The following is a 16,948-nucleotide window of genomic DNA, read 5'->3' as shown; positions in this document are numbered from 1 at the left end:
AATGCCAGTGGATCCATTTGAGTTCGAGTTAAATAACACTCATATACCTCAACCTGATTTAGGAGAAGAGTTCATCAATACAGCAGAGCCATCAAATCAATGGAGTGACTGGAGGGATACATTGGCAAACATAATGTTCAATGAATGGCAAGCAATTAGAGGAGTTGGTGGAAATCCTACGTAGTTGAGATAGTTTATTTAAATATTTTATTTGTAATGATGAGAATCTTGTCTATTTTCATATTTGCAAAATATGTAATGAGAATCTTACGTAGTTGAGATGGATTTTTTTTATTTTTTTTATTTTTAAGCTAATCAATTTTATTTGTTTAAATCTTTATTTCATTGAGAACCATTTGTTGCTTTCATGAGTGCGTAATAATAGCTATATTTTAGGTAGATTGAACAGTTGTTTAATATCAAGAGTGCTTTTTTTATTTTTTATTTTTTTATATAGTTCATGCACACTTTTCAATCATATTTTCACCTTGTCTTCCATACTTGTATTTTGTATATTAGAATGAGCTATTAAATTAATAATATGTGTTGTACATCATTATTATAGGCATAGATAGTGTTGCTACCAGTCATTCTCGAAAGAAAAGTAAGGGGAAGGCAGATGCTGGTTCAATTGGGAGTTGTAGGATTTGGACAAAGCGGGAGGAGTGGTTTCTCATAAGTGCAATGAGAGATTTGTGTAATAATCCTAAATGGAAGGTTGACAGTGGGCAATTTAAGTCCGGGTTTTATGGCGAACTTGAGAAGAGAATAGTCATGACTTTTCCTGGAAGTGACCTTCGTGCTTGTCCTCACATTGAATCAAAGATAAAAATTTGGAGGAAACACTATGGCCATTTGTATGAAATGACTGAGCTTAGCGGGTTTAGATGGAATGACATTGAGAAGATGGTTCTTGTTGATAGTGCTGATGTTTGGGAAAACTTTGTTTGGGAAGTTTTTTTCTTCTATTTTTTAGTGTTCATCTCATCATAACTACTAGATATCCCATTCATCTTCATTTCAATTTGATCTCATTTAGCTTACCTTTAATTTGAGCTCTTGTTGAAAGAGCTCCAAGTACATATTCACTCCCTATACTTTTGTTTATGTGCTGCATGCCTGAATGTTCTTTCTTTCTTTTGAACTTGTGTAGAGATAACCAAGTGCGAGTTCTATGCAAAACAAGTCATTTCCATATTATGAAGATTGGCTTGTTCTCTTTGGCAAAGATAGAGCCACTTGTGAGTTAGCTGAAGATCCCGTAGATGCAGTTGAAGCAATTGCTGTGGAGGAAGCCATGGGGAAGAAGGGTGATGGTTCTCCAGCTAAGCAATTCAATGTTGTTGACTTCGAGTGTTCAATGTCTACAAATGGAAATGTATCCAACTCTTCTACCTTTAGCAAGAGAGGAACAAAAAAAGGCAGGACTACTGAAGGAATCACAAGTAATGTTGCTACAATGACGGAGACACTCGGCTCTTTTTTGGACAAACTGGACACTAGATTGGGTGAGATTATTAAGAGGACTGCGTAGACACCCCATTTTTGACCGCCCTTAAGACTTGGGGGTCCCAGGTTGATTGTTTGTGGACGAAGGCTATGTTGTGCAAAGGTTCGATTTCTTCGGCAAGAGGAGCTTCAAATCCCAACCTTACACCCATTTTGGACCAAAACTACTTTGACCAAAATGATTTTTAGACCTTAAAACCCTCTCTTTCAAAATATTTTTGAAAAAACGTTTCTATGATGTTCCGAGGCTCGCATTTCGTTAAATGTTACGCTTTTCGGTAAACCGAGCAAGGACAAAATAGAAATAAATGAAAGAGACGTGAACTCTTTGAAAATTGTTTCAAAACACCTTATTTAGAGGTTTGGAGTTGAAGAAAATTGGAGGAGAGGGAAGAACCTAGTTGGGGAAGAAGTTGGGCACGAATCGTTAAGAGAGAGTCGAGCAGCCCTCGCTAAATCAGGCCTATCCTTCTGTACACTTGGATTTCAGCTATGAGGCCACCACCATTGGAAAGTGGACTTCCAGGGTTTCATTTTACATTCAAGAATCTCCTAAAGCCGAGCCCATATGAGCTATGGCTGGTTGAAGTTGGGCATCAATCCAGTTAGAACTGAAACTGAGTAGTCTTCACTAAAAGAGGCATATCTTTTTGTACAATTGGAATTTTTATGTGAGGCTTCCACCATTGGAAATAATAATTCCGGGGCTTCAATTTAGACTCAAGAATCACCTGTAAAGGAGTTCGGATGAAGGAGATATGCTTGTTTGAAGTCGGGGCCAGAAACCAATTTTTGCTTGTCGGCAACAAATAGAGCTTGTCGGCCATGTGTCGGCTACAAATGGGGTTTGTTGGCCATATGTCAGTGAAGAGTGACCCTTTTTGGCCACAAATGGTGGCTTGTCGGCCACCAATGATGGCCGGGCGGCCACTGGTGCAAGAGTAGCTCAGATTTTACAGATATTTTCCCTCCAGCTGTTTCACACTACTCCAGCTGTCCCTTCTTTGATATTTTCGACCAAGGCTCTTGTATTTCTATATATAGAAGGCCTTCTCTATTGTTTTCAAGGTTAGAAAGATTTGGGAGCCTCTCTCTCTACAATCCTCTCTCTCTACAACTCTTTCTCTTTAGATTTCTCTCTCTCTTCCCCTTTTGTGCATACAAGTAGAGATACATTTCTAGTTTGCCTATCAACCCTTAACCAAAGTTACTTATCTTTGGGCTGAGATTCCTTGGGACCTTCTTTGAGCTTTAGAAGGTGATTTTAGCTTGATTTGGTGCCTCATTTGTGCCTAAAGTGTGCTTCGCTTCAAGAGGTATAACCTTTACCCTTTAAGCTTATTTTTCATACTTGTTTTTGCCATCTTTTTGTACTATTTTTTGGGGTGTTTTTGAACTGAAAAACCTCTATTTTTCTGGGTTAAAAGTGTTGGTTTAAGGCCATTTCAAGTTAGGGGGTGGTTCACCCTTCTCACTCATTTGTTGTTAAAGCTTTTGTGCCTTCATTCATCACTTTCAAACCAACTTGTTTTGGCCTTCTAACGACTCAAATTCAGAGGATTTTTAGTGGCAAAAAACTTGTTTTGAAGTCCAAAATTAGAGGGGTTAGCCTCCCCTCATTGTGTCTTGTTTGCATGCCTAGTTAGCTTTATATGTTAGCATGTTTTTGTAGCTTAACTTAGCTTATTTCTAGCATGTTTTTGCCTCTACTTTGGGCTACTTTAGCTATGTTTTGGGTTGTTTATGTTGTATAAGTAGTCTTTTGCATGGTTGTAGTGTAACCTCATGTTTTAGCTACTCTTGTCTTCATTCCAACATGTTTTCCAGCTGATTTTGGGCTATAAAAACTCTATGTTTTTGGTCTGAAGCTTAGGTCCTAAGGCCATTAAAGGTTGAGGGGTTGATAGCCCTTCTTTGTACCCTGTTTTGGAGGCCTTGGCCCTTCTGATTCCCACCCTTTTGCTATCCTTTTCCAAGCTTTTAAACACTGTTTTTCAGAGCTATTTTAGTGAATAAAAACATGTTTTGAAGTCCAAAAATGGAGGAGGTAGCCTCCCCACTTTGTGTCTTGCTTACTGGTCTAGCATGCTTCATGTTTTAGCCTATTATTCTAGCATGTGTTAGCTTAATTTCAGAATGTTTTAAGCTATATTTTGGGTTGTTTTGCATTTGTTTTGGGCTGGTTGTTGCTTTTGAGCTTTGTATTGCATAGCTGTAGTGCAAAGGGCTTCACTAGTTTGGTGTTTTAGGCCTTTAAACATCATTTTCTTGAGTTGATTGCATGTTTTAGTATTATTTGCATGTACTTTCAGCACCTTAATCTCTACAATCTCCCTCATTTCTTCACTCTTTCAATTGTTTTGAAGGTGTTTCAACCTTAGGGTTGTTTAAGCTTGAGGTTGAGGCTCATGCCTAATGGTTTAATCCTCCTTTGAGGGTTCATTACCAACGGCATGAAGTTTCCCTCATGCCTTGAACTACTCCTTGGTTGACACTTAGTTCGCTTTAGAAGACATTCAGCAATGGACAAATTGACTAAAGAATGGTTTGGTAACTAAAATGAGTAAATAAAATTTGACAAGTAAAAGTGTGCAAGATAAGCATCTTCGTGTTGCATTGCATGTGTTCGGATCAGACGTTAATTCAAACACGAGGGAAATGGGACGTTTCATACTCAAAGTGATGAAACGTTTTGCTTTTCTTGGTCACCATCACCCTTGATCCTACATAATAGGGTTGTGGTTCTGTTGAGTCTTGTTTTGCACTCATTAAGCTTGTAAAAGCTTGGTTCGTAAGCCATCATCCATGGAAAATTCTTGGTTGATGGTTTGAGGGCCAAGAGTTGCACTCTTCTAAGCTTTTGTGATGATAAGGAGAGTAACAGTACACACAAACCTTGAGAATACACTGCTTTGCCTCTATTTTCTCTCTATTGTAGCAAAAAAGGGAAGTTCAGGAAAGGGGTTGCCAATCGGCCACTAGCTTCTACCGATCGGCCACCAGAAGTAGCTGACCAGCTACTAATGGTAACCGACAACCACCATTGGTAGACGACTGGCCATCAATGAAAATTTTGCACAAGTGTGTTCCTGAGTGGAAGTAGAGGTGTTCTGAAAATTGGCACAATTTTCAATGGTAAAAAAATGTGCAAACAGAGGCGTTCAGTGGCAAGGCAGTGGATTTTCGAGAGGAAACCAACCAAGCATGCATGCGTCCCTCGCCCGTGAAGCCATTTAACTACTTTATTTAGTTAATTGGTGGTTGCTAATTTACTTATTTTGTAATTAGCTAGTTATAGTGTTTAGCTAGTTAATTCATTTTGTAATATATAATTAGCTTAGAATAAGTTAGTTAATTCATTTTGTGTTGTAATAATTAGTTAGCTTAGCTTAGATTAGCTTAGCTCCTATTCATTCGGACCCTCCTTCGAGAGGGCGTAATGTTGTAATAAATGTGCGTGCGTGTGTGCATGTCTTCCAACCCCATGTCTTTTTCCCTTTTATTTCACCGCTTTTGATGGTTGGTTTAGGGACATTTTCAATTAGCATACCTTATGCTTGCATGTTTGCATCCATTCATTTGTCTTGCATGCACCGAGGCTCGATTCATCATTCAAATTGTATAGCAATTTCGATATCTTATTTGAACACGTGTTTAAAAGCATATTATCAAATTGAATCAAATCAAATGCCATATTAGTAGTCGAGCCTATTAATTTCATATTGTATGTGTTGCATTTGGCATCTTGTATAGTTAGGATCATGTATCTTTCTAACTAGTTTTTGTTTTGGCTTGGAGTACTCGGTAAGTTTTATGCTTTAGCATACTTGTATGAGTGTGATTGCCATATTGCCATGATTCGCATGCTTGCCATGAGGCTATGTGTTTACTTGCTAAACTGCATGAATACCTGTGGATGAAGGCTTTGTTATTTGAATTGGAACGATTTAACAAATGTATGTTCTAAGCCCACTTTGTTGTGGCAAAATCATGTTTTAAGCCCACTTGGGGTGGCAAATCCGCATCTTTTAAGCCCACTTGAGGGTGACAAATTCAAACCATTTTCGCAAACAAACATAAATTGAATTGTTCCAAGTCTTGTGACTAGTCTATACTTGTTAGTGTGCGTCACATAGTAAAGCTAGTTTAATAATTAGAACAAGAACACATAATGTTTATAAAAAGTATATCATGATTAGTAGAGGCCGATCTTTGATCGGGCGAGCGGGGATACTCATTTCAGGACCTTTCCTTCTCGTACCCAAGTTCCTGAGCCGAGGCAACTTTGGTGATGACGGACACGTGGCCTTTGGCACGAGTCAGGGTTTCCTAAATTCCCCCAAAACAAAAATATTTAGGTGGCGACTCTGTATCTGGCAAAGCAATCCAATTTTGGCATTATTTGATTTAAAATTCATTTTCCAAAGCGGTTTGCTGGATTTGGACTCTTTGGTGATTATCAGTTTCACATTGCACTTTAGGAGACTAGATTCGGAACCGCGGGAGTCCCAACTGTGAGGCCTTTCTTTTCAAACCCTTTCCGAAAGGCCGAGGCGTGAAAAAAAGCGAGTCCACATATTGGATATCAACATGACTTATCCCAAGCTAGAAGGAGTGTCAATGTTGAACTTCTGAAGCTCCCCTTCACATCAACTCAAAGGTTGACAGTAGGTTCTCTCATTGTCAAAGATGCTCAGCGAGTTGACTGCTTTTTCAGTCTCTCCGATACCGACAAATTGGAGTGGGTATGTCTTTTGTTGGGAGGGCACGCATAAGTACACCTGTTTGGGATTGTGGTTTATTCGACACAATAGAATATATAATAGTATTTGATAATGTGGGAATTTAGTTGTGTGGAAGATATTGGAGATGCTATATTTCTAGCTTACACACATCACTGTTCTACAAACTATTGTGAACATTGCTTTTCTTAGTTTAATATTGAAAGTGAGTTGATTGGTGGAGCAAAAACAAAAACAAAAAAAAATACATAACCTATTACATGTGGTTCTAATGGGTGAACATAATCTGTGTTTAGACAAATCTATGTTCAAACATAATTTTGCATGTGTACTTTTAGGCCATGTTTGCATGTGTTTAATTACCATTTTGTGTGTGTGTATGTGTGTGTGTGTGTGTGTGTGTGTGGACATGTTTGCATGTGTTTAATTACCATTTTGTGTGTGTGAGTGGGTGGGTGTGTGTTGGTCATGCACTACTACAAAAACAGATAAAGTTCACACTTTTTTTGGGTGATGTTTGTTATTTAATCACACCTTTTAAGTTTTATTAAAGTGTGATCTTTGAGAGTGTGATTAAAATGGGTCATTTTTAATCACACATTTTAAGTGTGATTAAAAACATTTAGATCACACATTTTAAGTGTGATTAAAAACATTTAGATCACATCTTTTAAGTGTGATTAAAAACTAATAAAACCTGTGATAATAAACTTTAGATCACATCTTTTAAGTGTGATTAATAACATTTAGATCACATCTTTTAAGTGTGCTTAAAAACTAATAAAACCTGTGATAATAAACTTTAGATCACATCTTTTAAGTGTGATTAAAAACATTTAGATCACATCTTTTAAGTGTGATTAAAAACTAATAAAACATGTGATAATAAACTTTAGATCACATCTTTTAAGTGTGATTAATAACATTTACATCACATCTTTTAAGTGTGATTAATTACTAAAAAGATTCGACATATTTGAAGAATAATCAATATTATTTTTGTACGCACATTTCAAAAATGTAATACACACTATATACTATACTTTGAATCACAACCACATATTCAATGGAATAACGTCATATAACCACATATTCAATAGAATAACGTCATATATTTCATAAATGAAAATTCAATATGTTCAAAAGTATAAACAAAGGAATTAAATAAAAAATTTTAAACTGTGCTTACTTATATTTAAAAAAAAAAAAAAAAAAAAAAAAACTTGAAAAACTAAGTCCTTGAATTCTTTGACCATATTTTGCATCTCTCCAAGAAATTTCTAACCTGAAAAATAAAAACACAAATTAATTCATAAACCACTAGAATCATATGAATAAACTAACTATTTGTAGAGATTGTTCTAGTCTTACAAAAGATAAAGTCCCACTAATCACACCCCTTCAAATGTCTTAACATTAAATACCTCTACCATGACATGAAGCATGTAAAAACAAAATGTAACTTTACCCATAGAAATTGCAAGTTCAACAGAAATTTTACTATAACCAACAACTTAATTTAAGAGGCTCTATCCATCTCAAATATTTAATGTTCTACAAAAGAAATACAATTGAATGTTGATTGTGCAAATACTTTGAGTGCATTTCAAATATCTATGGTGTGTTGAATGTCCGTGTCCCATACAAAAACACTTAACAATTAGGCAACCCTAGCTTGCAGCCCTTCATAAATATGCCAAAATTTTGAAAATGCATTCTTTCACTAAAATTTATCATTCAATGAACATGAGTTACTTGTACTGGTAAGAAGAATAAAAAGCAGTACAAGGTTCAGGGTTTTTTTCTTGGAACAGCACTAAATTCCCCTGTTACAAACAAATATCACCATTAGCCAATCAAATCGACAAATCGAAAACTGAGAACAGACCAAATAAGGGTATAGTTTCAAAATTAAAACAAGTTATTTTGATAAACCAAAGTCATCAATGAGTCTCTTTTTAGGCTTTAGAACAAATAATTGAAGTGCTATAAATTTTCAAACTGTCTTCTACACCCAAGAAAATGGGAAAAAATATAAAAATAAAAATCATTAAACAACACACAACAAAATCATCAAAACTAAAGAGCTTGAATTGCTAATCTATAAGAAAGTTACCATTTTCATGCATTTGAATCACATTTTGTGTAGATCAAGCATTCATGAGCAATAAAGATTCTATAAAAATGAAGAAATTACAGAGACGAAGCATCTCTATTGACATATCAAAAAAGCTCCATGAAATTTTTATATATTCAATAATCGCAACATTTAGTTCAAAAACAAAAACAAAAACAAAAGAAAATGAAAAAAATAAAAATAAAAATAAAAATAAAGCATTTGAAAGCAAACAATCAAACATATGCAACCTGTATAGCTAATATCTCGAAGTTAAAAAGGAAAAATGAAACTGGGTACTTTCAATATATATATATATATACAGTGATGAAGAAGAAGATTGGAAGTTGTGTGGTGAGACTAAAGTCGAACAGAGCACTACAGTCATCAGTTGCTCTAATAATTTTAACAGAAAATTGAACAACCCAAACACATAAAACTGCCAATAGTTCAACCCAAAAAAGCAAAATAACATCAGCTCTACTTGTTGTCCTCAAGAAATAGCTAATTCTCACCTCTTGAACTACCCGAAAAGCTTCCTAGTATGAAACACTAACACCAACAATCTCCCAATCTCAATTAACAAATCATATCAATTCAACCAGACATGCTGCCAAGAGTGAAAGTATGTTGCATTTCGTAAAGAGTAAAACTATGCTCCTGAGTCTTGACAATGCTTAAAAAAATGACAGCATAAAACAATGCTCCTGAGTCTTGACATACTTAAAAAAATGACAGCATATAATCATGCACTCTACATAGCAAACCGCAATAACAAACATTGAATTGTAAACCAACACAATATTTTACAAAAGGAGCAAGTTTTTGCAACAGAAGGTATATAACTCCTCTGTGAAATAACATAATTCAACACAGGGATTCTACTTTGATACTTAATAATCATTGTCCATTTGACTGTTAATTAGATATTAAAAGAAATACATATGAATAAATACACCTTGCATCTGGATTGAATCTAACATTTGATAAGCATCTAACTAGACTGAGTTTGATGTTTTCAATACTTTAGAGGTGCTAAAATTTTGTTCTAAATTAAATATGCCCACTTAAAAGTCATAAAACTTTATAACATAAAAATAAATAAGCAGTAAGAAGTAAAAGACCTGAGTGGTAGGTTCTTGACTCATACCTCTGCGGTCGTCCCAACGGTTGCAAACCTCATCCTCCCATTATCAGGATCCCTATGAACCTGAACAAAATTTTACAAATAATGCTACTTTGAGATAAAAGGCTAGTGAAACAAATCCTAGGCACAGAGAAAATAACTATGAGCTGTCAATGACTTCACAAACCACGCCGATGGTATAAGGAGTATCAACTTGGCACAAAGCTCTTTCAATAGCAGCTATAAAGTTAGGTTGTATAACTCTTAGAGGAAGGGTAGCCTCTGGAAACAGAACAACTCCTGGAAAAAAAATTATAAAATATATATATATATATACATATTAACAAAAATAAAGAAAAGGAATTAAAGTAATGAAGATAAGACTGAGACAAAAGACGCCACTTAAATTGTTCCTAAGCCATGCGCATATGACACTAGGTCAATAAGCTACACCAAGACCTGTAAATCATTGTCCCTCAGCTCTATGGCATTTCATGCTACTTGGTTAAGCTAAATCTTGAATTCATGAACTCGTAGGGCCATACATGAGTCACAAACCTCTGGCTCTTTCAAATGATTAGATGCAGAGCTATGGCTCTTTCAAATGTCAAAAGATCAAATAATGATGAGTGGTTCCTTAATTCTTGGAGGCTTCCAAGAAGTATCCTCACGTATTGAGGTGTTTCTGTGTTGTGTGGGTTGAGTGGCTGTGAGTATATATTGAGTGGTTCATTGTTCAGGGTTGTGAGTTCTCTAAACTAAGGGTCGAGTGATGAGAGTTCATATGGAGTGTTTTATTTCTATTAATGTCTGTTCTTTTGTAGGATTTGTTGGATGTGAAGAATTTAGGTTCACTAAAAATGTGGGTTGAGTGTTATGAGACCATATATATGTGGGTTTTTACTAACACTTTTGTCTATATTAAGTGGAATCTGTTTTGCAGGTGCAAGGAGATACAGAGCATGAGTATTGTGAGGTTACTAAATGTGGGTTGAGTGGTGTGAGTAAAAAATTGTGTGGAGCCTTCCCCTTTACCTGTTTATTGATGAGTGAGCTCAACTAATTCCTCTCTAATCAGTTATATTATATCAAAGATAAGAGACCACTATCATGCCATCAACTAATTCCTCTCTAATCTTGTTCCTTCTTCCTATTTATTTTGTTAAATACGTACTTGTGCATTACTCTCAGATGCAAGGACATACAAATGATTTCAAATAAAAGTAAGGAATTGATATTAATGGAGAGTACTCACCTCCGAATTTCAGCAAGATCACCAGTGAGCTCATAACTGAGAGAGTAATAGAAGTAGAGTCTCGCAGCCAGAACATCAATGGTTTGCCTATTTAAGTTTTTCAAACGGGTAATACTTGCTGAGGAACAACTTTAGCCTGGAGAGCAGTAGCAATAAGCAATAATGTGATTTAACAAACATTATCAATCGAGTAAAGAATAACACAACACTTGACGTGAGCATAATTTGCCAGCTTTTCCAATATTCTTACAATATACCAGCATTAACAAGACCACTCTTTGTAGAACCGTAGAAAGGAATACAGCCGACAACCAATATATATAAGCTTCTGGTGCCTTGAGCTGAATTTGCCATATCTAATTGTTTTTTTTTTTGATGAATAAGTCATAAATTAAACAACAAAAAAAACTACAAGGGGTATACCCCAAGAGCTAACCAACTATACAGGGACACAGCAACCAACAAAAAAAAAAAAAAAAAAAAAAAACAAGAACACACTAGAAAAAGAACCATCATGTTCAAACAACACATAAGCAAGAAGCAAATGAGGGGCAAGAACAAGGCAAACAAAAAGCCTTAGAACAACATAACCTGGGCACAACTTAACCACTAAAAAGATCCAAAATAACAAAAACCAGAACAAAACCCAAAAAAGGCAACAGCAAAGAACACAGCAACACCAGCAGGAACCAGCAACCAGGCAACAACAAAGGTAATATAAAAGAACCAGCATACAAACAGCCAACTCTTCAACACAGTGACATATACAACCAGCAGCAAAAACAAGAGCTTCAACAATCAACAATTGGGACAAGATCCATCAAAATGGATTACTTGCTCCAGGCCATCATTCTGTTAAATGATCCTAAGAGAGCCAAGCAATCAACATATTAATAGGACAATTCAACAATAGATAACTGCAAGACTCACATAAAACTAGCTAATATCAATCAACCCACAGACAACACTCAACTCACACCAAGCAGTCAACTACTGAAAGAGAAAAAAGTATACAACAATATACGCCTCAATCACTCAACCCTCAAATAAACAATTCCCCTAAAATAGACCAACTGAAAACCTGCAAATAAACAGCAGAAAGTCAAGTCTAGGTTCTCACCAAACTCAACCCATAGAATCACAATAAACCCTCCTCGCTCACAGTCCTAGTATGGGAACAGTTAGCATCTGTCAAATTACATTTTCTATGTTTCATCAATTAGGCATATTCCATACAAGAATTGAGCCCAAATGGCAAGGATCTATTACTGCATCAATACCATAACTTGTCCAAACCAGATTACTTACTGAGATCAATTTTTTTACTACTCAACCCAATTTGCTTATCATCATCCCCTTCCAGTTCAGTCTTCTAATCATCATAACCAAAATTTCTAACCCACTAAGTCAAACTCATCATCTATTAAGGCTATTTTGGGAAGTTGCAATTTTAGCCACAAAAAAAAAAAAAAAAAGAGCTTTTCGTAAATACCCAAAAACTACTAAGAGAGTCAATTCCCAAAACAACCATAAATCCTTATTCAAAACTCTTAATTCATATCTGTAACAAAACCAACTTGACCCAATTGCTTAATCGGGCACCCCCCCCCCCCCGAAGATCATGAAAGTAGAGAGATGACACTCACAATTTCTCACGGAGCTGTGGGGTGTCCTTGGGGGTTCCAAGGGTATTGACAAGCCTATAAGATTATTTATTTTTTATTATTTGAAGAAGAAACAAGACATCACATCATTTACAGATTCTTTGGCTTTGATGTTGTAACTATTTATCCTTCACTGCAATGATCACATATAATGTAACATGCCAAGTGAAACATCTAGTGCAACCACTTCATTCCAGATTACAAGCATAAATTTGGCAATTCTCTGTTTAGTCTGTTTGGAGATATCCACTCAGCATTCGATTAAAAAAAATATAAACCATGCATCCCAGTAAGAATACTGATTAGAATAACTTACAATGTTTTAAGTGTAGCCAATTCACCAATGTAATCTGGGATTGGACCAGTAATTAGGCAATTTACTAAATATGATAAAAGTAATTACAAATGTAAATAAGTCCTCACAACTTGGTTATGTTTTTCAGCTGGGATATGGTAGAAGGAATGGGGCCATCCATGGATGTGCCTTGCATGTGCCTGAAACAAATTATTTAACAATTATTTGAGATGTTCTTAGGTAAAATTAAAAAATTAAGAGAAAGCTTGTTAGAATTCCATAGGCAGGGAAAAGATTGCTAATGCATGGAACTACTAATGATACTCACAGTGTTTTAATTTTTGTCCAGTTCCCAATCAGATCAGGTATCTTCCCAGATAGTACACTCCCATCTATCCTACTGCAATTAGTTGAAGAAGTTTTAGATTTACTAAAATTCAAGACTAATAAATGTCAAAATAATTACCACTTACAAATCTGTCAAGTTCTTCAATTTGCTGAATGTGTCTGGAATTGTTCCAGTAAAATTGTTGGCAGAAAGAAAGCTGCAGAAAACTATCCATTGTAAATTCCCTTGAAACAACATGAGAACAATAGCACCAGTAGTGGCAATGTTAACATCATTTTGTCGCACTCAACTCAACATACAAAGATACCCAAAAGACAATGTTCAATGCATGTAAGAGATGTTTGACACTGCAATCTTAGACAAAGACTACCATATATATTGGGACAATTATAAACATACATAAAATTCATACAAAAAACTTGATAAGAATGATATGGCAATGCCATTATTATAAATAAATCCATCTTCAATGGTGTTTTGTTTTGAAGTGAAAGGTCTACAATGAGTCGCATCATTATATATGAATTTTTTGTTTGTATAGCATTACTCTATATATTGATAGACACAATGATTGAATGTTGGACAAGGCAAGAAATGCATCAACAATAATCACGATGCTTTTAAATTCAAAATAGCCATGCTCTCTTTCAATGTAGCTTAAAAAGATCACAAAATTTTTTATAATAAAAATAAAAAAATAAAAAAAAAAGCCTTATGGAAACAGTACTGGGAAGTTAAAAAAGCAAGTTCTCATGGCACTTCTCATCCAATATTTGAAGGTCACAGCTGGACAGGATCATGCATACGAAACCCTTCCTGATCACACAGCTGTTTTTCAACACATTAATACTCTATCTCCAACCAAAAAAGCATTTTAGCTAAGAAGCTTTGGCAATGATAGCACCACCATGTAATTCGGTATATTCAAGTGTATACTTTAGAAGAAAGTATTAAGTTTAAAACAAAAAGAAAGAACTTTCTTACAGCCTCCTCATGCAGCTCAAATTTCCAAGGTTTTGATGAAGAGGTCCTCCAAGCTGATTATCTTCCAAGACCCTGTATAAGATAGTTCACGTTAAAATCAAGGTCATGCTTCATTTATTAGTCCAGTAGACAGAACAGTATCCATGACTTACAACTCCTCAAGAGTAGCAATGTCTCTGATTTGATTTCCTTTGGAATTGAACCATTAATGCGGTTTCCTAAAAGGGACCTTGCCTTTTGTTTATGATCAAACTCCCTTTTGACAAGTAACAAAGCAATTACCCACTTCTTGAGTGCATAACTTAAATTAGTTAATAACGTTCTATAAAGCTTTATTGGATCTTGACAATTATATTTTTGAAGAAGTTTCCACAGCCATCTGTGTTTTCTTTTTTGTTTCAAAAATAAAATTAAAAAGAAAAATCTGCACCTGAATCTCAAATGAGAAAGGAAGCCCATTCGCAAAGTTTGAAGAATAGTCTATGGCTGAAGGAGAAGCACGACATTATTAAGCTGGTACTTTCTTGAAGACAGCTCGGTTGTATTGGACTATTTGACAATTTTATACAGGAATACAGGAATTATTATAGAGCTATTTGATTGCGTTTATATGTATATGTGCCATATTGGAAATTATCAAGAACAAGTTTGTCATCTTTTCACATTGGAATTGTTAAGGCAATATTATGCTTCAAATTTTCTTTCTGAGGTGTAAAAGAAAGCAATATAAATGCTTTGCCTTTTTCTGTTTTAGCAAATTTCTAAGATGAAAGATGTCCTGTTGTCTTCCATTCTTTAGTTAAAGGATATCATTAGAATAAGGTTAAAAAATTTCAGCAAAACCTGGAAGTTCCAAGCTTCCATTTTGTCTACCTTATACCACTGCCAGTGTAAGCCAAGTGGTTACCTGGTTTGGCCACTTAACCTTGATTTCAGGGGAAAGATGAAAAAATTGTCGGTGTTTGTCAGGTCATACACTAAGGTTTTTAGTATGTGGGTCATGTTTCTGGTTAAAAATTATGAAACAATAGTGTAATTTTTAAATTGTGTGCTCACCAAACTAAATGAAACTGTTGCCTTTTTTTTTCTTCACAAAATTAACATAAACTATCTTTACATATAGCACCTTTCATCTGTATACAGTGGAATATAGTTCTACATTCTAAATTACTGCAACACTGCTGTCACAACTGTGTTTGTCTTTCAAGATTTCCCTGTGTGCTGTGTTTCACTTTCATTCTATATGATGGTTTGTGCATTTATGATTCCTATTTCCGGAAGATGATTCGTAATAGAACCCAATTTCTTTAGATTCAACAAATTTATATTTTAAAAAAAAAATGTGTTCAACCCAAGAACCTAATTTCACATTCAGGTTTTAATTTTTCCAATTCAGATTCAGATATTTTCCCCAACTCGCATTCAAGAAATTTAAAAACAAAAAAAAAAAAAAAATAATTTCACAACCTGAAACACAATTCTAATTTTTTATTTGCTCAATCAAAACCCTAATTTTTCCGTGTGTGTGTATGTGTGTGTGTGAGAGAGAGAGAGAGAGAGAGAGAGAGAGACCTTAAAAGAGTGGTAGCATAAATAATGTAGTTCCTCATCCTTCCCTAAGTGGTTATACGAATCTCATTCTTAATCGACGTCTTTGGCCACGGTTTCTCTACCCTCTGATACCGATCCATCTAAACACAAAAAACCCAAAATCAAAAACACAATTTTTTCTCCAAAAAATCAAAAACACAACAAGAAAACAACAAAAGGGTACACAAAAATTAGATCTGAAGAAGGGAATAGGAAGAGGGGTAACCGTGATGAGTGTTGAGTGAGTTCGGAACGGGTAAAAGGTAATGGAAGTCTCTGAAAACCAGCTCTCGCCTTTTGCTAGTCTCCATGGCAGCTCTGGATCGATGAATTGGGTGAGAGAAGAGCCATGGCCGTTGTGGGTTGTAGAGAGAGAAATTGGAGGAGAGAGTGAGAGAGAGTGAGAATATGATTTAAGGGTTTGAAATGGAAGTGTGGTGTAGGAGTAGAGATTTAGGGTTTGAAATGGAAGAGTGTGGTGGAGTAGAGAGTAGTAGTAACTTCTGCAGATCACTGAGCTTTTAGCATTCGTGTAGAGAGAGACAGCTACGCCAATTCGAAGATTATTTCATTTTACATTTGGCGCCAGAGTATTTTACTTTTGGTGCCTATTTTATTTTGGTCATATTATTCACGACAGGAATTACATGTCGTAAAAAGTAAAATATTTTTAACAGTTAGTATATGTGCATCGTGAAAAGTATATTTTTTAATGATTGACTTTTTGTGTGCCGTAAAAAGTGTAATATTTTTAACGACTGACTTTTTGTGCACCGTAAAATGTTTAATATTTTTAACAACTGGTACGCGTGTTGTATCAATCAGTTAAAAAAAACAATAACAAAATGAACAAACAATAAGAACAATGATAAATAATCTGCCAATTACACTGTGAATCTCCCTCGCACCACATTTTCCAGAACAAGTGTAAGTGTTGGTGCAGTGTCTGTGTAAATGCATATCTATATATATACATACAGCCTAATATATATAATCTAGGGTTTTAATAAATCGTGTCTCTGTGATGATATTTGTCGTATATTTGCAAATACTTGGTTTCAACATATTAGAGGAGGAACAACAAAAAAATTATTTTCATTGCAGAGACATGTATTCGGATTCAACACAACGAGTGAACATTTTTCAGCTAATAAAAGTCAATGGCAAGAGGAAATAGTGGAATGACAGAAGAGAATGTTACCTGGATAAAACAGAGAGAGAGAGAGAGAGAGAGAAAGAGAGAGAGAGAGAGACTGCGAGCTGTGCAATGGCAAACGGCTAGGGCTCGTTTGCCCTTTCGGCTACTCCTCCGCCGCTC

The 16,948-nt window shown here is 35.3% G+C and overlaps 1 protein-coding gene across 1 annotated transcript; it reads right to left on the bottom strand.

Annotated features, from left to right (window-relative positions):
- Positions 1–12,739: 12,739 nt before the first annotated feature.
- On the bottom strand, positions 12,740–14,648 carry LOC114308402 (leucine-rich repeat receptor protein kinase HPCA1-like). The gene is made up of 5 exons (XM_082868925.1): positions 14,193–14,648; positions 14,041–14,112; positions 13,181–13,252; positions 13,036–13,107; positions 12,740–12,907 (listed from the first exon to the last, which is right to left on the bottom strand). Exons 2-5 carry the CDS (start codon positions 14,049–14,051, stop codon positions 12,832–12,834), a joined length of 231 nt encoding a protein of 76 aa, XP_082725051.1. The 5' UTR covers positions 14,052–14,112; positions 14,193–14,648; the 3' UTR covers positions 12,740–12,831.
- Positions 14,649–16,948: the final 2,300 nt, after the last annotated feature.

The sequence above is a fragment of the Camellia sinensis genome, chromosome 5 (assembly GCF_055761805.1).
Source record: "Camellia sinensis isolate YWXY chromosome 5, ASM5576180v1, whole genome shotgun sequence".
In the NCBI taxonomy this organism is placed as follows: Eukaryota; Viridiplantae; Streptophyta; class Magnoliopsida; order Ericales; family Theaceae; genus Camellia; species Camellia sinensis.
Note: the sequence above shows the minus strand (reverse complement) of the source record. Positions and strands in the feature narration are given on the sequence as shown.

What these genes read in the sequence shown, in the direction of transcription:
- LOC114308402 (XM_082868925.1), bottom strand. An exon ending in TTGAAGAACTTGACAGATTT is followed by an intron (nt 13,108 to 13,180) that starts GTAAGTGGTAAT and finishes AACTAATTGCAG; the next exon opens with TAGGATAGATGGGAGTGTAC. An exon ending in TGGACAAAAATTAAAACACT is followed by an intron (nt 12,908 to 13,035) that starts GTGAGTATCATT and finishes AATTTGTTTCAG; the next exon opens with GCACATGCAAGGCACATCCA.